The 24,324-nt window shown below is 46.6% G+C and overlaps 1 protein-coding gene across 13 annotated transcripts in view; it reads right to left on the bottom strand.

The window, feature by feature from the left end:
• Positions 1–630: 630 nt before the first annotated feature.
• The window catches only part of NTNG2 (netrin G2), a 61,396-nt gene continuing 37,702 nt past the window's right edge, over positions 631–24,324 (bottom strand). For 2 of the 13 annotated variants that reach the window (XM_075578729.1, XM_075578728.1), the window contains exons 5-14: positions 22,128–22,154; positions 19,658–19,753; positions 17,971–18,036; positions 16,520–16,624; positions 15,195–15,269; positions 10,841–10,906; positions 10,068–10,142; positions 8,461–8,628; positions 3,930–4,064; positions 631–2,436 (exon numbers count right to left, since the gene is read on the bottom strand). In XM_075578729.1, coding sequence (XP_075434844.1) covers positions 2,222–2,436; positions 3,930–4,064; positions 8,461–8,628; positions 10,068–10,142; positions 10,841–10,906; positions 15,195–15,269; positions 16,520–16,624; positions 17,971–18,036; positions 19,658–19,753; positions 22,128–22,154 — 1,028 coding nt within the window. In that variant the 3' untranslated portion in view covers positions 631–2,221. The remainder of the gene's footprint in view (positions 2,437–3,929; positions 4,065–8,460; positions 8,629–10,067; positions 10,143–10,840; positions 10,907–15,194; positions 15,270–16,519; positions 16,625–17,970; positions 18,037–19,657; positions 19,754–22,127; positions 22,155–24,324) is intronic. The other 11 variants (XM_075578730.1, XM_075578733.1, XM_075578735.1 and 8 more) reach the window with 11 other exon arrangements.

Genomic DNA, 24,324 nt, shown 5'->3' with positions numbered 1-24,324 from the left:
CAAATATACATTTCTTTTTTTTTTTTTTTTTTACCTGCGTCTCTTTTGCATCTGTAAAGGAATATACTGTCCGTGGAAATGTTACCCATTTTAACTTGAAGCAAAACGTTGAAAGTAATGGTCACGCGAATCTCCTAACCTAAACGTCGGGTGTATAGTGAAAATATTAGTGATGGATCCAGTGCATCAAACTTAAGCTAAACTTCTTAGTCTCTTCATTACCAGAGAAGGTTTTTATTTCTTATATTTTAAGAATTACAGAAACCTTTCTAAATGTGATGCGTGGACCCATTTATTAATGTGCTGGCTTCCTTGAACCCCAAAATAGCCTGTGTACCCAAAAACGCTTGCTGTGAGCTACTTTTAAATAAAAAAAACAACTAACCTTTCTGTATCATATATAGTTGATAACATTGAATAACCCCAAATGCTTAAATTTGGTAAAGAATACATTGAATGGATCTCCCCCCCACCCCCTCTCTGATCTTCAGGGACATCCCAGAATGCCACAGCACACCGGTTGTGAAACTCGATAACAGAATGTAGCACAATCGGTTCCGGACCAGCATGCACCACGTCTCCAGCCCCCGCCACCCGCCGGCGTTTATAATGAAAGCAGAGAGACCGGTGTTAATACACAATTGCTTTACTGTGGCTATTTTTTTCAACGTGTGCCAAGTCTGCAGGATAAAGCGCTCTCTCTGTGACTTGTAATATTACATTGAATCGAAAACAAAAATATTTCTCTACAAAAAAAAAAAAATTATTTCAATATACAGTATATGAATAGATTTTCCAATGTAGTTTCTTTGTTCCGCTCTGCCCTGTCTTGCCATTTCCTAGATTCTGTCGTCTCCTTTAAGCTTATGAATAGCGCAGGCCCACGGTCATGTATGTAAGCGACACGGGAAATTATCACCTTTTCCGCTTGCAACACTCGAGTCTTGATATGTGTAAGCCACGGGGTGGCCAATTCCAGTCCTCAAGGGCCACCAACAGGTCAGGTTTACAGTACCCTCGAAAACAGCCTCTGATTGAGTCAATTGTGCTGAAGCTGGGACTGATTGAACCACCTGTGCTGAAGCAGGGCTATCCTGAACCTGACCTGTTAGTAGCCCTTGAGGGCTGGAGTTGGCCACCCGTGGGGTAAGCCCTTCGCAGATGGAGGGGCCAGAACCGCATTGGAAAGCAAAGGGATTAATAGCCTTTTACATGTGTGTCTGAGAAATCACAACAGGAGAGAATCGGACACAATATACAGTTCAATCTGATGTTGTCCCAGGCTAGTTAGGGTCAGATTACAGAACGCCGAGAGAGGGCGAGATCTGAAGCCATTTCCAGAGGGTTCAATGATTATTTGACGTCGCTGTAAACAAAATGAGAAACGGCTGGATAATGTCACGATATTCAATGTAATCAGGATGAAAAAGTAAAGGGAATTTGGGGGGGGGGGGGTATTTAGTGGGGCTGCACATACAAAAACCGTATGGAAACCAACCCCCTAATAGTGATTAGATGTAGCAACTAGGTATGTTTTTACAGGCGGCAAATCCCCACAGCGCAGAGAAAGCGCAAACAGTCAGAGCCAGAGAGTTTGGATTCGGGGGCTTTCTGTGCTGTCTGAATCCCGGTGCTGGAGTCTGTTTCTTTTACGTGTATACCGCTATCTATATATTTGTACCAGTCCTGTTTTTGGCACGGGGTGCCTTTTTCACACCGTGATGTGAAGGCTCCTCTCGGGAGGTGACCCCGCCACCCCCTCACCCTCTCCAGGAAATGTCACTGTTCTGTGTTGTATTGCGATATCTCTGTTGTTTATACTGAATGGGGTGGGGGGATTAGAAAGTGACCACCTCCTTGCTTTCCGCATTGGGCCAGTTAGTGTTTTCTTCCGTTCCCAGTTGTCAGAGTCCAATGTGTATATAGATATTTCCCCTAACAAAGCCAGTCCAAGAATAGATGGTCACAGCCACGCTACGATTCTTTAGGAGCGTAAAACTCCCACCAGATGGCCACTTCAGTGGCAGCTTTTGCACATGATCCATGACATCAGTGGGCTTTGATAAGCTTGCCAGATGTCCCATGTGGCTCTCAAGGCAATAAGGCACTGCAGAAGTTGGGTTACCGTCAGATAAACCCCTGCCTACTGCTTCTAAGCAGGGGATTACATGATATGTAAACACACCTGCCACAGTGTGCTCAGCCTATAAAGTTCATGGGTTTAAACGTCCACCACGCTCAGCATGAGAGTACAGAGAAGGAGCAGAGCGGAGCTGACGACGGTACTGGAGGCAGAGTCACAGTTCCTGTGGGTGGAGTCGCATTTGGCATCCTGGCACAGGGTTCCCTTGAAGCCGCTGGCGCAGATGCACCGCTGGCCATGGTGGCAGATGCCATCGTTCTGGCAAATCAAGAGTTCCTCATCGCACACGTTCGCTGAGGGGAAAGGGAAGAAGACCAGGTCAGATTGGGCACTAGTCATTTAGTACAAGCAGCAGGAGTACCGAGCAGCTGCAATCATAGAGAGGCCCTGGGCCCGCGCCCTACTGTGCAAAGCGGCTTCGTTATACTATGTACAGAACAGCATCATGAGAATGCACAATATAGGGTAGGCGGCAAAATATTTCTAAACATTTTCAAACCCTCCATCCCTATAGACCAGGGGTCCCCAACATGTAACATGGGCACCATGGCGCTCGCCAAGCCTATTGTGGCTGCCCGCCACTGACTGGCCAACCAGTTGATAATACGGCATAGATCAATGGGTCTCCACACATCGATCGTGAGCTACCGGTATCTTGCCGGCTGCCAGTGAGTGGCTCGCCGCAGTACCGCCAACTGCTACTGCGTGCCGGTCCGCGCCGGAAGTCGTGCTTAACTTCCGCCAGCGTGACCAGCACTGGAGGCCTCCCCCCAAAGGTAAGTGTGTTTTCTGTGTGTGAGTGGGCGTTAATTGGTTGGTTGGCGCGACACTCACTCATGAACTGTCACGCGTGCCCCTGGGCACAAAAAGGTTGGGGACCCATGCTATGCACCTTACATCAGTGTGCCGAGCTCTGATTTATTCCCCCCCCCCCCCTTCCTGTTGCTGTCCAGTTCTGAAATCTGTCACGCTACGTGGCTGGGGCATGGACATGATTTAAAATCCGTTCGTTTAGGTGAAAGTGACACAAATCATTCTAACAAACCCAGAGCAAAGGGCAGCCCTGCAACGTGGGGAGATTTAATGTGTGTCTGCGTTATTTAATCACTTGGCAATGAAAGCCTGCTCCGGACACCTTTTTGCTTATAAAGAACATTGGTGGGTTACACAGTTTGTAGGCCATACCTACAAATATATACTGTAATGTGTGCCTCTGGTACGGGGGTGGGCAACTCCAGTCCTTAAGGGCCACCAACAGGTCAGGTTTTCAGGATATCCCTGCTTCAGCCACTGATAGAAGCAGGGATATCCTGAAAACCTGACCTGTTGGTGGCCCTCGAGGACTCTAGCTGCCCACCCCTGCTTCTAGTAGTATGATAGATATATATATAGATATATATATAGATATACACACACACATACATATATATATATATATATATATATATATATATATATATATATACTGTATTGCGGCTATATGATGTTACTAAGATATATCATAGATGTTTGATGCGTCCCAGCTGCATAATGGGTTACATATTCCTATATGCGTTGACTATATGATATGTTTATAGATAAGCCCTTGTGATGTGCAATGTGTGATGCAAACTCATACTTATTGTTATATGAGCTGGAACAGTACGTCATGTCTGCTACACAACATATGAGATGCCTATAACAGGACGTGATGTGGCAGACCCAACCCTACAGGAAATCCTAGGTGTTTGCCTGGGCTTTCTTGACGTGTGTCCTTTGCTGGAAGCGTCCTTGCCAGCCTACTTACGGTGACATCCCTGTCTCCAGTGGTAGTCCGGCATGCAGTCGTCACACTTCGATCCGGTGGCCCCTCTCCGGCACTCACAGTAGCCGGTTTCATTGCAGCGGTCATGCAACGAGCCCAGCTGGTTACAGTTACATTCTGCAAGGACAGGAACACTCAAGGTCATTCAGGACACACTACAGCCACCGAATACAGAGTACATAGCAATACAGCGAAATGGGTAGGTCATAGGTACATACAGGAAGATGCACGAAATAGAGGAACCTATAGCGATATAGGTGTCAAGTTTAGAGGAAAGTATCGAGGGAAACAGAGAGGAGGCAACAAATATATGGTACATACAAGAAGGGGGAGATGGATATAAATTATATAGGCAGGAGGAACCGTTTTTTATGTATGGCCACATATCCTAGTGTCCTTTGAGACGTCTCAATGGGTCCCATTGTAGAATAGTGACATGATCCAGTTTCCATATTGGCTGCCTGACTCCATCTTGTGTATCATTTGGCAGCTACAGATAGGATTTTAAACAAGTGAGATGTGCGAGCAGAACATATCTAAAGCCAGGAATATTGGCTTTCTGCGCCCAGACATACAGGTGTAACGCTATATGAAGTCCTGATAGAACACAGAATACCTGTCTGAGAGAAACTATTACACTCCAACTAACGCATAACATCGGCATCCGAAGAATGGGTTAAAAAAATTCACAGGAATGGTTGGCTACTATAAGGTCATGTGAAAAAGCGCCAAAAAAAGGGAAATAATAGGAAAGGTTAATTCAAAAATCAGATGGAGGTAGTGATTACAAACGTGCTATGCAATGGTAGGGAATAGTGTGTAGATTTTAATATTTTTTACTCTACGTCCCTTTAAACAGCAAGGAAGCCGAACACACAGGGATCCTCTGAGTGCCACCTCAAACACAAAGGGATCCTCTGAGTGCCACCAAAAACACACAGGGATCCTGAGTGCTTCCCCAAACACGCAGGGATCCTCTGAGTGCCACCTCAAACACAAAGGGATCCTCTGAGTGCCACCTCAAACACACAGGGATCCTCTGAGTGCCACCCAAAACACACAGGGATCCTGAGTGCTTCCCAAAACACACAGGGATCCTCTGAGTGCTTCCCCAAACACACTGGGATCCTCTGAGTGCCACCCCAAACACACAGGGATCCTCTGAGTGCTGCCCCAAACACACAGGGATCCTCTGAGTGCCACCCCAAACACACAGGGATCCTCTGAGTGCTGCCCCAAACACACAGGGATCCTCTGAGTGCCGCCCCAAACACACAGGGATCCTCTGAGTGCCGCCCCAAACAAACTGGGATCCTCCCCATAGTGCTTCCCCAAACACACAGGGATCCTCTGAGTGCTTCCCCAAACACACAGGGATCCTGAGTGCTTCCCCAAACACACAGGGATCCTCTGAGTGCCACCCGAAACACAAAGGGATCCTCTGAGTGCTGCCCCAAACACACTGGGATGCTCTGAGTGCTGCCCCAAACACACTGGGATCCTCTGAGTGCTGCTCTCTCTTCATCGAAGATTACAGAATTATGCTGGAGGCTCTTGGGGACATTTCATCTTATTAAGGGAAGTTCTGCATTTTGTATGCGTAGGAACGGGCCGGAAGACAGGGTCAGTACCCTGAAACACCGGTGTTGACCCCCTTATAATTGACTTTTACATAAGTTTGTGTGACTTCACTTATTCTCTTTAGTCCTTTCCTTTCCTATATGGACATATTGCCATTCCCCCCTATATTTGGGTATGATGGTGCATAGCACTGTAGTGCTAAGCTAGGCACATCACAGAATGTTCAGTGCTCCTACCTGTTCCCTGACATTCTGTATGAGTGATTGAGGTTTTGTCTGTATCTATACATGCGATTTTTACTCATCAGTAAATATACCATTTTTTTTGTTGGTTTAAAGCATCTTGAGATATGTGTATTTTGTGTATGAGTGCGGGGTAGATTTCGATTTATCATCCAAAAGAAGGCTTATTATTATTATTATTATTATTTATTTTACCATGTTGTGCCTACACAGCAGTCTAGTGAAATACAATCACAACTTTACATATGTTTTTCGGCCACTGAGGTTTCTCTGTTCAAACTCATTCCAACAAGCAGCACAAAAGCGCAGTTCTGCGTTCGCAGCCTGTATACGTCTTTAACGTGTATACCTGTATATATGAAGCTTATTATTTGGCCTCTAATTAATAAATATTGGAACTGTCAAGAGATCTGTCTTCGGATATTTCATTTAATATTGGACAGATAAGAAAGGAGATTATATATATATATATATATATACCCATAGTCCTTTAATATAGAGAAAGGTGGACGTGAGAATTCAGCATATGGAAGTGATGGGTAAAGACAATGAAGTTGAAAGATGGAAGATTCTGACACAAAGACTTTCTGTGACGTGACTTCACTTTTAATAGGCTCAGTATATATTACAGCCTTGTCCTTCTGTGTGAAATGGGCAAGATTTTCAAAGTGCTTGCTCTTAGCCCGAGGTACTTAGTTAACACACCGATACTATAGCAATTATACTTTCCCCGACACCCCACACCCGTCCCATAAGAACAGCCCCAATCAGGTCAATGTTTACTGTGCAATGTCAGCAGCATTTCTTGCAGTGTCAGCAGACAAGGAAGCTGTTGATCGTGAAAATGTAATATCGCATACATCTCTGTTCTTTCCTTCGGGTACCATGCCTTTACAGATCAGCAAGGGCAATCTTGTTCCATGAGGATGACTTTTCGGATCCTGTGTGATCAGTGAGAAGCAAATCTCTTGTATTGGACGTTTCTTTCTGTGTCTTGTAGACAGTCAGTGGGACCAGTAGGATGTGAGAAGAATTCTGTAACATAGATTGGCTGCACAGACTATGCAAACCTAACAGGAAGACTTCTTGAGCACATTTTCTCTGTCTGAACAAAGCGTACATGATGTAAAAAGTGCAGTACAGGAGGCTGTTGTGTGATCTAGATAAAGATAACGTTTTGAAGGAGAATTTATGCCCTGATAATGTTCCCTACTTTTGGCCACTGTAAGGCTTTGGCAGTAAGAGATTGTTACACGCAAATGGTCCATTGTAATTAAATTACACAGGAGTTGTGACCCATTACTCAGCAGACAGAGACGCTGTGGGCATCGGATCAGCGCGGGGACACTAATGCGGTTATGATTGTATTCATACCGAAGTGAGTGAATTATCCCTGTCCCATGATAGCAGGGACAATAATTGCAACTGACTGAATAATACAAGCGACAGAGGGGAGGAGGGACGGACCTCAGAGCTACGGCTGGGAACATGGCGGGATGTTCACTACCACATTTTGTAGACGGAGTTTATTAACCCCTCCGCTGCCACGCATTGTAGAGCCTGATATTTAAAATATATATATATATATCTTTTTGCCCCAATTCTGAATTTTCTAAGAAATTCCTTGTAACTCGGCCCAAATCAATGCAACTTCAGACCCATTGCCTGGTGATTACTTCATGCAGGTATGATTCTGCACCGAAGGAAAGCAGCGAGTACTGCAGAGGTGGCCAACTCCAGTCCCCAAGGGCCACCAACAGGTCAGGTTTTATGGATATCCCTGCTTCAGCGCAGGTGGCTCAATCAGTGGCTCAGTCGAAGACACCTGTGCTGAAGCAGGAATATCTATAAAAGCTGGCCTGTTGGTTGCCCTTGAGGACGGAGTTTGAGACCCCTGGTATAGATCATGGGTAGCCAACTCCAGTCTTCAAGGGCCACCAACAGGCCAGTATTAGGGATATCTCTGCTTCAGCACAGCACTCCGCCAGAATGACTGAGCCACTGATTGAGCCACCTGTACTGAAGCAGATATATCCTTAAAACCTGACCAGTTGATGGCCCTTGAGGACTGGAGTTGGTCACCCCTGGAGTATTGTATGTTCTATGGAACTTGTTGGAGTCATTTAATTTTTTCCCCAATCTTTTAACACTACTTAAACAGAAGTTATGAAACAAACATTAAATGGGTTATACGCTTAAGTGCCTTGACCTTATTGCTGATCCAATATATGTTGTTAAACATTACTGGTGACTTAAATGTCCCTGAACAGACAAAGCACTACACATCTTTCAGCTGCAAAACTGGGCATGAATTGCTTGATGTCCGCAGCCCCTTCGAAACTCTGGTTTGCAGCAGAGAGCTTCCTATAGTAGCACTATAAACAGCATCACAGTTGTGACGACGGCTGATTCCCAGGAGTGTCCCTGTATTATGGGTTTTATTGTATGGATGGTCGCAAACTGGCTCCAACTCAGCCATGGGATGTAGACGCCGGACGACCTTTCCTCTGACCTTATCCTGCTATACCAACATTACTAGCCGGTGAGCAAATGGGAATACCAAACCCTGAGTGGATCCTTATCTCGCAACTGACGGAGGGTTAGTTTGGAGCTATGCCGCTGGTCCCCCCATCTGTCGTTCTCAGTGTTCTGCCAATCCAGAGCCCCCCAGGACCTGCCCCGTTACTCACCTATGCAGACGCTCTCGTCATCCAGCTCAGCAGAGGCATTGCGGTAGTAACCGAGACGGCAGTGCTGGCAGTGCTGGCCCCGAGTGTTGTGTTTGCAGCTGACACAAGTCACTACATTCAGGTAGTCGATGTAACTGCAGCGGTTGGAGTGTCCGTAACACTCACAGTCTGAAGAGGGAGGAGAAAGGAGGGAGGAAAACCCATGAGTTGGAGCACGGGTAGCCAACTCCAGTCCTCAAGAGCTACCAAGAGGTCGGGTTTAAGACAGGTGGTCAGGATATCCCGGCTTCAGCACAGGGAGGCTCAAACAGTGGCTCACCTGTCCTAAACTTGACCTGTTGGTGGCTCTTGAGTACTGGAGTTGGCCACCCCCAAGTTGGTGAGACCAGTTTGGCTCCCAAGCACCCAGAGATGTCCTTACAATTCAGGTGGTGCAGTGGCTATAATGGGGTTTCGTATTTGGGGTCAATGCTTGAGGGTTGAAGCAGAGAGTAAAGTGGTCCTTATAATAGGATCAACTTCATTTCCCAACATCGTCCCCTTACAATGAAAACAATTGAAAGCATTTTTAGAATTCTGCTACTGAAGGTTTAAGAAGGACAACATATCTTGCCTGGGAGAGAGGCCTGCAAGGCTGCAACCCATCAGAACCCGGCTGTGGGCTGCAGGCACTTCTGCCAGTGAAGAGGTTTCAGTGGACAGAAGTAGGGACACTTCATGAGTGTGACAGCCTCCCTGCAACATGGCCAGAGGGCAGGCGTCCATACGGGGTGAAGGCTGGAGGAGTTACGATATATTCAGAAGGGGCCCTGACACTCACCCACAGGGGTAGGGTGTCCATTAACTTTATCAGCTAATTCAGGGTTTGACTGCATTTTGGAAACGGGGGGGGCTGTATGAACAGGTCCGTGTGGGAAGGAGAGTAACAATGCCCACCGAGGCATGGCTAGTAACAGTAACAGGTGAAGGGATGGAGGATGTTACATGCATTGTATGGCAGGACGTGCAGATGTCAGAGATGGGATGGGGAAAAAGTGGGAGAGGAGAGGAAACCAGAGTTTACAAGTGTACACGTCCCCTTATTAACACCCCTCACCAGGGAGGCGTCTGCTCGCCCATATAATTCAACTTTTTCGTTCTCTTGCAAACGTTGTTACTTTGCAAGAAAATCGGCATTTGTATAGGACTCTACATAGGATTATCTGTATCCACTTTGAAGGGGGTGCTACTAAGTTAACTCTATCACAGTCTGGCGGTAAAAGGGCAACGTTCTGTTACTGCCAGATCCAAATTTACTAACGTTTCCAAACATAAAAACTAAAAAAAGAAAAAAGAGGTCGTTTCGGTCTTTGCAATATGTGTGGTTCACATTTATTCCCAGCATGCAAATTTAACCCTCGCTCTCCCAGGACCTGAATATCAGGGCTCACGGAATATGCGTAGGGTTGGCAGTATTGCAATCAGAAGTCTGGAAGGATTGAAAAACCAGGACAGCACCAAACTTTCATTCAAAATAAATTGCTAGCTGAGCGGGCACATGAAACAGGCATGTACAGTGCTGTTAACGAGTAGTAATTGGCCAGCCAAAATACTATTCCTGTTCTTACCTCTCAAAGTCTTCATTACAGATTCGGTGACAGGGGCAGGTGTGGGTTCAGGAGCCACTGAGCTCCTTGGGGCCGCTTTGGGAAAAAATACGAAACGGCCTGATAACTCACAGAACACAGTCTGGGGGCAACTAGGCAGGAAGCAGGTTCTACCCTAAGGAGGTTAAGGACTAGAAGGCACGTTTATTACGCCTACCCTGTAAATGCAGTGCTCTAATTCAGGGGTGCGTAAACTTTTGACCCTGCGCCCCCCTGCCTGCTCAGCCCCAGAGCTCATTCCCCACCCCCCCCTGGTATCCATCATCAAATGACGCCGCCGGGTCATGTGACTCCCGAAGCCGTCAGAGAGCAGGTGAGTGAGTTACAGAGGCCTCGCGCGTTCCACGGCATTTCATTTAAATGCTTTGGGGAAGAGCGCGGGATTTCTGTGAACGCCGTGCCCCCCCCCCCCCCAAGAAATTCTTGTGCCCACCCGTTTGCGCACCCTTGCTCTAATCCTACAACACAAGAGGGGAATAAGGATAACACTGAGTGGGGAGGAACATATGGGAAACGGGGGAGCCTAGTGGTTAAAGGATTATTCCCCCAGAGCAGAAGTGTACCAGTCTCTCCACTGGGCGATGCCAGTAACTTCGCCAATGTCATAGACAGCCAACACGTAGAAGCACAACACGTTTTAATAGTAGCGTAGCATCCCCAGCTACTCCTATCTGTCCCCTAGCAGGGTGACACTACCTGTCCCATACAGACCAGTGCGTGCAGCTGCAAGGTACCTGTGCTGGTGTGTCTCCTGCCAGAAGAGGGCATCAGAGGCAATTCTCTGTGCATTGGAGGTGTAACTGTATGTTAAAGATGGAGAGGAACTTACTTAACACAGGCTACAGACCCACCACCCCCAACTTCCTGCCTGTCCAATCATCAGGTGCCCCTGTAGCAGGGGAGGCCAACTCCAGCCCTCAAGGGCCACCAACAGGTCAGGTTTTAAGGATGTTCCTGCTTCGCCACAAGTGGCTCATCCAAAGACTGTGCCATCTGTGCTGAAGGACCGATGTCCTTAAAACCTGACCTGTTGGTGGCCCTTGAGGACTGGAGGTGGCCACTCCTGCCCTATAGACTTCAATGACATCTCTGTTCTAACAATCAGAACTCTCTCATAAACAAATCAGCAGGTTAGTGGTTAGGTTATAAGTTATTCTTGCTTGCAAGTTCTTCTGGGTATGGATTGGACTAGTGGAATATATATATATTACCTCCCAGGTCGCACACACCTGTCCATTTATTTACTTTACCAAGTTTGAGCTAGGTCTTCCTATAGCATATATAATATATATATATATTATATACACATGTATTTAGTATTACATATATAGGTATCTATAGGTGGATATTTATGCTAGTTATTACAAACACACATATATACATATACAAACATAAAATACTAATAATATTAACCCCCTTTTATAGTGAAGTGAGAAGAACTTGACTGTCAACGTTAATTTAACTCCGTAATGGCCTGTCTTGCATATCTATACACCACAATGTTAGAACATACATGTACAATGCAGTAATGCCTGCTGAAATCCCTCTCCTGGCTTCTTATCAAATCCCGCATCTCACACTCCATTCTTCTCCTCACTTTTAAAGCTTTACACTCTACTGCTCCTCCTTACATCTCAGCCCTAATTTTTCGCTATGCACCACCCCGACTCCTGCGTTCTGCTCAAGGATGTCTTCTCTCTACCCCCTTTTGTATCTAAAGCCCTCTCCCGCCTTAACCCTTTCTCACTGACTGCCCCACACCTCTGGAATGCCCTTCCCCTCAATACCCGACTAGCACCCTCTCTATCCACCTTTAAAACCCACCTGCTTAAGGATGCATACGAGTAGCCCCGTGGCTGATAATTAACACCTCATACATAAACCTTGGCCTCTTGCAGACGCACGTACCACAATGTCTTCCTTCTGTCTCTGTACGTTCTTCCTACCTACCAATTAGATTGTAAGCTCTTCGGAGCAGGGACTCCTTTTCCTAAATGTTACTTTTATGTCTGAAGCACTTATTCCGATTATGTGTTATTTATATTGTGTTATTTATATTATTTGTTATTTATATGATTGTCACGTGTATTACTGCTGTGACGCACTATGTACATTAATGGCGCTATATATATATAAATAAAGACATACATACAGCAGAGTTTTTAAAATTATTCTTAACATGGCAGAGGCTGCAGGGATTATTTGACTTTAATATGGCAAGGCCTTTATCCTGTCCCAGCTCCACAGATGGAGAGTTGCTAGTCAGCGTGGACTGGTGTGAGCCTTTGGGGTACTGAATGCCATTGGACAGGTGGCAGTAGCTCAGGGCAATATTCCGAGGCCAGCGTTTCCACGGTAACAGCCCCGAACTCTGCCTGTTGTTCGCTTTTGATCAGCTGTGATGAGAGAGAATGGGAAATGGGCAGAACGTGCTTTGTCTGAATATTCACCCTGTACCCAGCACGGTGGGAAGGGGGGGGGGGGGGAGAGAGGCACCATGAAAACCAAATGCTTCAGCAGCAGAAGGGTTAAATGTATCCCCCTTTACTCAGTAATTTACCCCATTGCCAGAGCTTTGCAGAGTGGGGGTGTTGCATGTCTTTCTGGGTTAAGGGAAAGGTAATAAGGCACTTAGGCCCAGATCTACCAAATGGTGCTAAGTTTTAGCCCGCCTCAGCTCCCGTTTATATACGTGTGAGTTAAGGTGTGCTGAAGCTTAGCACCCGTTTATGGTTCTGGGCCTTAGAAACAGGCACAGGTCATATCATCTGTTATCCCCCCGGGCTCTCCGTCCCCCTGCTAGAGATGCGCAGAATTCTCGCACGATCCAGGCAACGTTTTTTCGCCCCCAATTTTATTTGCCAAATCATTTAAAGTCAATAGGCCCAACAACCCTGTGAAAAAGGGAAATGGGTACAGCGCTTTGTATCGGGGGTATCTATGCTCCACCAAATTGACAAAATATATCCCTCCTCTCCACTCTGTTTTAGGGGTTGCGGCCAACACGGCACGATGTCCCATATATGGTGGACAGGTAGGGTTGCCAGGCGGCTTCTCCAAAAATACTGGACACAATGGTGAAAGGTGTGACACGCTCGAGACACACAGACATCTCTCCACTCCATGCTGTTTCCTCCTCTCCTTGGTCACACCCCCACATTCTTATCACCTTTTCCTGATTGGCTGCAGTATCCAGCAGCAGCCAATTAGGATGGAGGAAGCTGCACAGCCCCGCTCTCTCCCTGCTCAGGGAAATCCCGTGCCCCCCCAAGCCGGTCAGGTCACTATGTCCAGAGAGGTAATACCGGTATACACATACACGCCCAGAGAGGAAATACCAGTATACACATACATATCCAGTATTACCTCATTTTTTACTTGACACAGTGTCCAAGTACAGGACAGTCCGGTTCAACACCGGACACCTCGCAACCCTAAGAGTAATACCGGTATGCACATACACATACATATCCAGAGAGGTAATACCGGTATACACATACACGCCCAGAGAGGTAATACCGGTATACACATACACTCCCAGAGAGGTAATACTGGTATACACATACACGCCCAGAGAGGTAATACCGGTATACACATACACGCCCAGAGAGGTAATACCGGTATACACATACATGCCCATAGAGGTAATACCGGTATACACATACATATCCAGAGAGGTAATACCGGTATACACATACACGCCCAGAGAGGTAATACCGGTATACACATACACTCCCAGAGAGGTAATACTGGTATACACATACACGCCCAGAGAGGTAATACCGGTATACACATACACGCCCAGAGAGGTAATACCGGTATACACATACATGCCCAGAGAGGTAATACCGGTATACACATACATGTCCAGAGAGGTAATACCGGTATACACATACACTCCCAGAGAGGTAATACCGGTATACACATACACGCCCATAGAGGTAATACCGGTATACACATACACGCCCATAGAGGTAATACCGGTATACACATACACGCCCAGAGAGGTAATACCAGTATACACATACATATCCAGTATTACCTAATTTTTTACTTGCCACAGTGTCCAAGTACAGGACAGTCCGGTTCAATACCGGACACCTCGCACCCCTATGGACATGTCCGCAGATGCAAAAAGTTTGGAGACAGGTCTTAAATTAATCAATAGCATCCTGGGTACCAAATCCCCCCTGGCCGGCTCTCCTCACTAGACCACTCGAACATAAACAGAGCCCCCCAGAAGTTATGGACATACATTTTTGTGGCTACTATGTGCTGTAAATCGCAGGAACCTGGAAACAACCACCCCTGAGCCTAAACCAAATAACCAAAAAAAGTATGGTTTATAATGAAGATGGAAAAACTGACGAGCTTCATAAATCACAGGTCACACTGTTTCTCCAAAACATGGAACTCATGGTTGACAGAAATTGATGGGAGTCGTGTATCCGATTACTTATTAAACACATTAGCTGGAAACATCTCCGTGGACCAAATATACACTTGAACTCAAAGTGCCTAAAGTACACATTCACACGATTACCAACAGCTCTCCGTACCCTGGTTCTCCCCAGTTGCCGGATTACCCACTAGGCACGCGCCTAGAGTCCTCCAAAGTTAGGGGGCACCGTAGGTTGCGGTGAGCCGGTTCTGTGGCTCCTCAGCTCTCCCTCCTCCTGTCGACGCTGGGACACAACTTCCGCCCGACCAGAGGAGGGGGAGCTGGAGGTTGGAGCTGCATAGTCCCTGGACCTCACCCAAGCTAAGGTGTGTGGGGGCGTGGGGGGTGTATGAGACAGAAAGGGGCATCTTGTACCTTCTCCAGAACCAACCTCCTCCAGCAGCGTTGCCTTGTCATTGTGACTCAGCGTCAAAGGATGCCGCGATGTCACATGGTGACGGTTTGCCCTGACAACGTGATGCTGCAGGAGGAGGGCCACCTCGAGGAAAGGCCCCCAAAATCTTGGTGCCTAGGGGCCCCAAAGGGTCTTACCACCAGTTGACCAATGTTTATCTGATCAAACACAGTCAGAGTCTATGTATGAAAATGTATGTACACTTTTCGCACCGCGGTAAACATGTACATACCTGGGATTTTCTCCGGGAGCTCCTGACGCTGGAGCTCGGGTTCCAGCACGGGAGGGGTTGGCGAAATCTGAACGGCTTCAAACAAACAGGTTTTAGAATAAGGCGCAAGGGCGCGCGCAGGGCACCTCAGGCAGGGCTGGGTATAGCTAGTGCTAGCTGTGCGAAGGAACAGCGGAGAGGCACAGCATGGTATGAGAGTATGTAAAACAGGGCACATGGTTATTATGGGGAACCTAGCGGGTTATCTAAGGGGTGGGCAACTCCAGTCATCAAGTGCCACCAACAGGTCAGGTTTTCAGGATATCCCTGCTTCAGCACAGGTGGTTCAGTTGAAGACTGAGCCACTGATTGTGCCACCTGTGCTGAAGCAGGGATATCCTGAAAACCTGACCTGTTGGCAGGTAATTTATTCCACAGAATGGACCAACATGAGCGTCCCCTATAGATAAAAATGTATAGGTGCTTTTCAGAACCTGCATGTCCCTTGCTCAGGTTACTCAGATGGGCTGACCTTGGTGGTAAGAACATGGCCTTTCTAGGGGGTAAACCCAGTTCAAATCCCAGTGTCCATTCCTCGTGACCTTGGGCACGTCATTTTATCTCCCTGTGCTTCAGGTGCCAAACATTAGATTGTAAGCTCTTGGGAGCAGTTACTCAATGTGCCAGCAAGATTCTATTTACATGACTGCGTCCTCTCAGTGCTATACAAGTATTATTATTATTATTACTGTGGCGGTGCATCTGAAGAAAAGTCTTGGGATGTTTCAAAAGCTCTTGTGCAACTATACAATTGGATGATATTGGCCCAGAAAAAGGTATCACCCCTTGTAACAGACATGTGGTTCTCCACCTACTGTACATGAGTGCCATGTCTCTTCGGTCATGCGCCTGAGTATAAGCCTCCAGAGGTTGCAGAAGGGATTACTTGACTTCATATCGTTTGGCTGCTGTATGGTGATGGTTTCCCATCCCTTGGTTTCCTAACATAATCTTTGGATTCCCAGCAGCTGGTGGGACACTGGAAGCCACTCACTGGACTCTGATCTCTTTCAATGTTTCTACAGTTGGAAGGGCCACTGAGCCTGGTTTATCACGGTAGGTACATACCTTCTGTGTGGCCGGGAAACCTTTGGTGAGGGAGGGGAGCCCACCTGCAGTGTGTTACATACTCTCATACCAATGCATTCTGGGATTTGTAGTCCCTGATGATGATGGTCGGGTATTGACCCTAATATCCTAAGGAGGGGGGCATTGCAGAGATGTGCTATTATACTGTTACAGCTGCATAGGGTCATTGAGCCTGTTTTATTAGGGTGGGAACCTACCTTCCGTGTGGTCATGGACGCTTCGTGAGGGAGGAGAGCCCACCTGCAGGGGGGCCGCAACAGAGGGGCTGATGTGTTCTGGCAGCAAAGCTGACACTGGTGTATCTGTTAAGATGTGGGTCTCTTGAGGGATACAGGTGTCACACAATCACCTATAGTACCCTATAGAATGAGCTGCTTCGTACCCTATAGAATGAGCTGCTTCTTACAGGGTGTTTTACATTTCAGTCCTGGAGTTTAGGTGTTAAACTGAAGATGATCCGGGAGGCAAGCACTGGTCCTGAAATTAACCCTTTCTCTGGCAGAGAGAGGGTTAACATGCTGCAATATTAAGTAATACTGAGTACAATGTTGCACTGCTCTGCTTCCGAGGATGGAAAGCTAAAACGGGTGAATGGGCTCCACACAATATTCCCATCTCCTGACTCCCACTCGAAGTCATTCCAAACAGCCAACGGGCAACAGAACCCAGCACAGGGCAGTAACAGCCCCAATTCAACATCGTGCCCATGGCACTAACCTGCAACATTTCACTGCCAGGGAAGCTTCTGCAAATCACCCCTCTGGCAGCAAAATGATGAGATTCTCCCTTCTCTGGAAAGAAGGAGCTGCATATATTGAGATACCCATTGTCACTATACAATGTTGCACATTCATTTTAATGAGGGGATGGGTGGTCATAAATATATTCCCCTGCATATGAGAAGCAGATTTGAAAAATTATATATATATATATATATATATATATATTTAACACATTTATATATATATATGTATACACACATATATACACATACATATATATATATATATATATATATATGTATATATATATATATATATATATATATATATATATGTATGTGTATATGTGTGTATACATATATATAAATGTGTTAAATATATATATCTACATATATATATCTACATATATATCTATCTACATATATATATATCTACATATACATACATATATATATATATCACAATTGCACCTGGACTGGCACTGCCACCCTAAGTACTCCACTTCATTACTCAAGACAATACTCTGCTGGCTGGTGGAGTATTGTGGTGTCCTGCTTAAACTGGTGTTAATCTGCTATGCTTCACCCCCCTTGTGCAGCACTGCAGAACCTGTTGGTACCTTGTATATAAAGGACAATAATAGTGCAATGTTACTAGAACGGACACACACACACACACACACACACACACACACACACACACACACACACTGCAGTTGACGTCGCCGTCCACAGCTTTCCAACTCTACATCACTAAAGTCAACCAGAGTATTTTCTGAGTATTTTGCTGCAGTATCTGCCTGAGAATGGGCGTGTTTGGAGAGGAGCCATAAACTAGGACAACGCAGCCCTCATCTGTCCCTTCTGTTCTACATCAGGGGACATGGTCTTTGCTGGACATCTCACTGGACGCTATTCTACGAGTACCTGCTTTCTCCTCGGTCTCCGGGACATGAGAGGAGGCTGAGATTGTAGCATGAATTGTGGGATCCACTGCAGACCAGCAGGAGATAAAGAAAAGGAACGTGATTGGGGTAACAGCTGCTACAGCCACAATTCCTACATTACAGGGAGGGGTCGCGGCTACACAACAGGGGCGCAACTAATTTGGGATTCTTTCCAACCCAGAATAAAGGTGCAGCACCCCCCCTCATGTGTAGGTTTGATTGTTGGACGCCTTCACTGTACTCTACAGTAACGTTGTCACTTTTCTACAATTTTTCCCTGCGTGCTGATCTGTAAACGGTGTTTTATAGGCAAAAAATAAATAAATCACAAATGAACAAGGCGGCTGAACCCCATCCACTGTGTGTAGGGTTGCCAGGTGACTTCTCCAAAAATACTGGACTCAATGGTGAAAGGTGAATCAGGTCACTATGTCCAGGGAGGAAAATACCGGACACATACTTATCCAGTATTACAGTACCTATCATTTTATACTGGACAGAGTATCCAAATACAGGACAGTCCAGTTCAATACCGGACACCTGGCAACCCTAACTGTGTGACATCAGTGGGCTTCAAAGCGCGTTGTCAGAGGAGCTCAGGGTGACAGTTTCACGAGTAGGTATCTGAAGTCTGCACGGAAAACAGCATTGTGCTTCCTCCCAAGAGGTGTCTCCTACAGTGCTTCTTCAGGAGTAGCAACGGGAATGAAAATGATTGCCATGTGCACACTCTACTGCAGGCTTTGGGGCCTTTTAAAATGAACATTACATTTTAAAAAAATAGCTAGGAACAAAATAATAATACGTTGGACAATCAGCTTGAAAGGGCGTTACGTTGAGCCCAATTTGGAGATATGTTGGGGAGGGGGCAGGGAGGGGGGGGGGCGGTGGTGGGGCGGGACTGCACCTTTAAAGATATTGCCCAGATAACACCCAAGCAGATACAAACGGGATCAAGTGTAGCCCAGACATACTGTGATAATGACCGAATGTTGTATCTATAGCACCAATAAAATATATTAAGCTCTGACTTCTATGCATTATAATGTTGACAATGTATTCTCATAGTGCGCTGGGAATACAGGATCTGTGCCATTTGGGAGAGTTTCTACCGTCTTGTTAGCTGTTGGGAGTCATCAAAAGGAGCTGTTGATGTTGGATATTCCTCCCAATCGGGCGGTCACTGCCACTGACTTGGATGGCAGTAACTGCAAGATAGTGAGAGATACACCCCCACTGTGTTCCGATGACTCCTGAGCTATGTCTTTTAATTTTGGTATTTTGAGGTGGAATAATTACTATGTTTCAAATGGAACGAACCCATTATAAAAATGCTGATTCCTGAAGGTGGATATGGTTGGATTGCTATAGGAATCTGTACGTTTGGTATCCGACTTTGCAGAGAAGGTGGCAACTATGTATCAATACATAGAATACACCATCACATGACTACGTTCTCCATGCTATGTGTTCATTCCAGTATCCAAATCCAAGAAGGTTACCCCTATCTCTTATTGTCTCTTGTGTGAGTTATCTACATAGTATGGGATAGGGAGTGAGGGACAGGGAGGGGTAAGCAGGATGTAGAATCATGTCTATTCCAGCAGAGGTGGAGAGAAGCTCTGTAGGGTTCAAGGAGCAAAACCCGCTAAGCGTAATTGACCAACCTTGTTGAGAGGTAAAAAGTGTAGGATGGGAGTGATTTGCATCAGATGTATGAGCTTGGCTGGCTGTGGTGGTCTCGGGCCTTGGGGTGTCTGCTACTAGTGAGACACAAAGACAAAGTGTATGTGACGTGTATTAAAAGTGTCCATGTAGGGCCAGTGCGGACTCCAGTGTGCCGGTGAGGGTTTCATGGGAAGGCGTTATCCTTTTACACATCGCAACTTCCCAAATGCTTCACCGTTTCGTGAAATGATTTCAAGTGGTCCCATGTCACATCCAGCTTCCCTAGGTCTCCAGATTAAAAAACATAAAAAGGAGATGGGGGGGTTAATTGGGCCGGCTCCTTGAGTTATATCCAATAGAAAAAGGGTCTACAGTGCGTGGCTAATCTCTATACATTGATCGGCACCAGTAGCAGGCTGAAAAGCAATGTTATGTGGGGTACAATGGCACTGAAAGGGTTAAAATACCAAAAACACGTTGGTTTACAAAAGATTGATAGTCGTACAAATGGCTCACTAGAGTAACACAGAATTCTTCTTATATTAGCATTAAAAGACCCCTTATTCATCTGGTCTGTCCCTGTATCTATGTCACCAATTTAAGGCCCATATCTACAAAAGCGTGTTAAGCTTTAGCATGTCTCGGCTCCCGTGCATATGCATGTGGGTAAAAGCGTGCTAAGCTTTAGCCTGTCTCGGCTCCCGTGCATATGCATGTGGGTAAAAGCGTGCTAAGCTTTAGCATGTATCGGCTCCCGTGCATATGCATGTGAGTAAAAGCGTGCTAAGCTTTAGCATGTCTCGGCTCCCGTGCATATGCATGTGGGTAAAAGCGTGCTAAGCTTTAGCCTGTCTCGGCTCCCGTGTATATGCATGTGGGTAAAAGCGTGCTAAGCTTTAGCATGTCTCGGCTCCCGTGCACATGCATGTGGGTAAAAGCGTGCTAAGCTTTAGCATGTCTCGGCTCCCGTGCACATGCATGTGGGTAAAAGGTAAAACTTAGCACTATTGTGTGGATCTGGGCCTGCATATTTTTTTAAAGAATCAGCAGTCTTTGGCCCCACCTTATCCACTAGAGCCGGTGTGTCCAACTCCTGTCCTCAAGGGCCATCAACAGGTCAAGTTTTAAGGATATCCCTGCTGGCTCAATCAGTGGCTCAGTCATTGACATTGCCACTTGTGCTGAAGCAGGGATATCCTTAAATCCTGACCTGTTGGTGGCCCTTGAGGGAGCCTGTCTCGGCTCCCGTGCACATGCATGTGGTTAAAAGAGTGCTAAGCTTTAGCCTGTCTCGGCTCCCGTGCATATGCATGTGGGTAAAAGCGTGCTAAGCTTTAGCATGTCTCGGCTCCGGTGTATATGCATGTGGGTATAAACGTGCTAAACTTTAGCATGGCTCGGCTCCTGTGTATATGCATGTGGGTAAAAGAGTGCTAAACTTTAGCATGTCTCGGCTCCCGTGTATATGCATCTGGGTAAAAGAGTGCTAAGCTTTAGCCTGTCTCGGCTGCCGTGCATATGCATGTGGGTAAAAGCGTGCTAAGCTTTAGCCTGTCTCGGCTCCCGTGCATATGCATGTGGGTAAAAGAGTGCTAAGCTTTAGCCTGTCTCGGCTCCCGTGCACATGCATGTGGGTAAAAGCGTGCTAAGCTTTAGCATGTCTCGGCTCCCGTGCATATGCATGTGGGTAAAAGCGTGCTAAGCTTTAGCATGTCTCGGCTCCCGTGCATATGCATGTGGGTAAAAGCGTGCTAAGCTTTAGCCTGTCTCGGCTCCCGTGCACATGCATATGGGTAAAAGCGTGCTAAGCTTTAGCATGTCTCGGCTCCCGTGCACATGCATGTGGGTAAAAGGTAAAACTTAGCACTATTGTGTGGATCTGGGCCTGCATATTTTTTAAAAGAATCAGCAGTCTTTGGCCCCGCCTTATCCACTAGAGCCGGTGTGTCCAACTCATGTCCTCAAGGGCCATCAACAGGTCAGGTTTTAAGGATATCCCTGCTGGCTCAATCAGTGGCTCAGTCATTGCCACTTGTGCTGAAGCAGGGATATCCTTAAATCCTGACCTGTTGGTGGCCCTTGAGGACAGGAGTTGGACACACCGGCTCTAGAGAAACCATGACCCATAATGTGAAGGGTTATTACACAGCGTGGCCCCTGAGAAACAGCTCTGCACCAAACCCCTGTCCCTATTTCCCACATTTCCCTGGTTTTTCTTCCTCATATTCCAGCTCATTGATAGGTTCAGTTAGAGGCGACGCTGCCAGTCGGATGCCGACTGGTAGAGCCGAGCGCGCCCAAATGGACACAAACCAGTCGAGTTGAGGGTCACGCAAAGTCTGTGGACATCGGAGCACAAACAAGTATCTGAAAGTAATAGGTGGATGCAAGGAGATAGGAAGAGGGTGGCGAGATGTGGTGGAATGAGATGGGGAGGAGAAAACACATGAAATCAAGGCATCTACTCACTGCCAAGGGCCGAACCAGCCACTGCACCTGGAAGGGAAACATAGGTAATTAGCTGGGGTATTGTGCAGCTAGCAGGGCTCTTGGGGAGGACAGAAGCACTTCAGCCAATGGGCAGCAAGAAGCTAAAAGCGCAGGAGACTCAGAGAGAGACGGGAGACAAAGAAGGTGACCAGGTTTGGGACAGCTTGGGTTGGCTAAGAACGGGTTGTTTTCAAAGATAGTTTGATGTTGACTGAGATTCCCTGACTTGTAAAATCCAGAGTTGTGCTCACCCCTCTTCACCTTCAAAGTGAAACATATCTCACTCAATTACGTTCCCCCTTTCGGAAGACGGGTGGACGGCTTTGGAGCAAGTAAACTCATTATAAAGCTATCTCGCTAACCACAGAGTAGAATTACTCATTCGGGGCGCGTCACTCACAGAAAGTCAATCTATCCCCTTACAGGGCGTCTCTCTCCGTCAGCATTAGCCTCGTTCATCGGCAGGCAGTTTTACCGTCGGGGATTTAGTGCAATCATTACTGCCGTTCATTTATTCGGGGCAAGTCCTGTTCTTTGAAGGTCAGTCTCACCATGGAGTAAGTCTCACTCTAGGTAAGGCAAGCTCAGTATGTTGGGTTAAATCTCACTCACTGAAGGGCTGAAAGGAGGCTACAGAGAGCGAGACAAACTGAGAGAACAAGGATCTCAGTTGAAACTCTGCGTGTCTTTGACGGGTCCTTTGAAGGGATACAGGCTGCCGGCTCCATCTGACAAGCATGTTCTCTTTGAAATGTGCCTCTTCTCTGCCGTCCCGGTGACATGCAAGTCACAGTCCTTTGAATGCTTCCATTTTCGCTTTGATCAATTTAAAGTGCAGACGTTTAAAGAGTGGTAGGAAAAAAAAAATCCTGTAACCAACCCACCAATCTCTTTGGAGAACTCCAACAGAACGCGAGCTTAGTCATTCTGTCCATGTGCATCTTGTGGATACTTAAAATCGGTAAAGAGGGTCTCCGGGGCTCTTTGAAGCCCTGCAAGTCATCGCAGCACATGGCAAAGCCCTGTAGGGGGTGACACTTGCTTTGCAAATGTTATGTATGGCAATGACATGGTGTAGGGGATCCTCGAGAGCTCCCAGGTGTTATGTGATGCTACTTGCATGTTGATGGGAATTTCCAGTTTCCACTGGAGCCTCACTCAGGAAATCTGGTAGAGTAGAGGTTGGACCAGAGGTGGGCAACTCCAGTCCTCAAGGACCACCGACAGGTCAGGTTTGCAAGATATCCCTGCTTCAGCAGAGGTGGCTCAATCAGTGGCCCAGTTGAAGACTGAGCCACTGATTGAGCCACCTGTGCTGAAGCAGGGATATCCTGAAAAACCAGACCTGTCGGTGGCCCTTGAGGACTGGAGCTTGCTACCCCTGGTGTAGGATGACACTTTCATTGTGCCCATGTAACATCTCTGTACTGCACGTGTTTGAATACTGTGGATTACTTGGCATGATTCGCTAGGGCCGTCCACAAGCGTGAGCAGAAACGCCATGATCATCACTGCGAGAATCTTGAGTGTAGAGAAAATATAAGTGTTGCGATGACGAGTGGAACAATAACCGACGAAGTTCTCCTGGCTGGCTGGCAGGATGCTGGCAGGATTGGCATGGCAGTAGCGTGTAGCAAGTTGCCCCTTGCTGGCAGTCCCGAGCGTCCTGTCGTGTCTCGTTCACAATACATATGATACTCGGATCACGAAGGCCCCACCAGGGATAACGTAACTTCAAAGTGAATCTTGGCTACATTTATTTGCAGATGTACACCACGTTTCAGGGAGAGCCTTTTATACACCTGATGAAGGGTGGTTTGTTCCTGCCCCCCCCCCCCCCCGAAACATTGTGTATATCTGCCAATGATGTTGTGAATAAACATAGCTAAGATTCACTTACTTTGAAGTGGTTATGTTATTCTGGTGCGCCACGTGATACGAGTATTATATGGATTTGTGGAACTATGTCAATAGAACATAAAGATTAGAGCATTCTTGTTAAATACACGTGAGCGTACACAGTACACATGCAAATATACTTATGGATTATTGATAGTTGTCTCAGAGTACATGTAATAAATACTTTGTAGAATTAACTGTGTTTTGAGACATCATTGGATTGTTGCTATCTATGTGTGCCTGTTTAAATGTAGCAGACTTCATGATAAGTGCATGT

The sequence above is a fragment of the Ascaphus truei genome, chromosome 21, assembly GCF_040206685.1.
Source record: "Ascaphus truei isolate aAscTru1 chromosome 21, aAscTru1.hap1, whole genome shotgun sequence".
NCBI lineage: Eukaryota > Metazoa > Chordata > Amphibia > Anura > Ascaphidae > Ascaphus > Ascaphus truei.
Note: the sequence above shows the minus strand (reverse complement) of the source record. Positions and strands in the feature narration are given on the sequence as shown.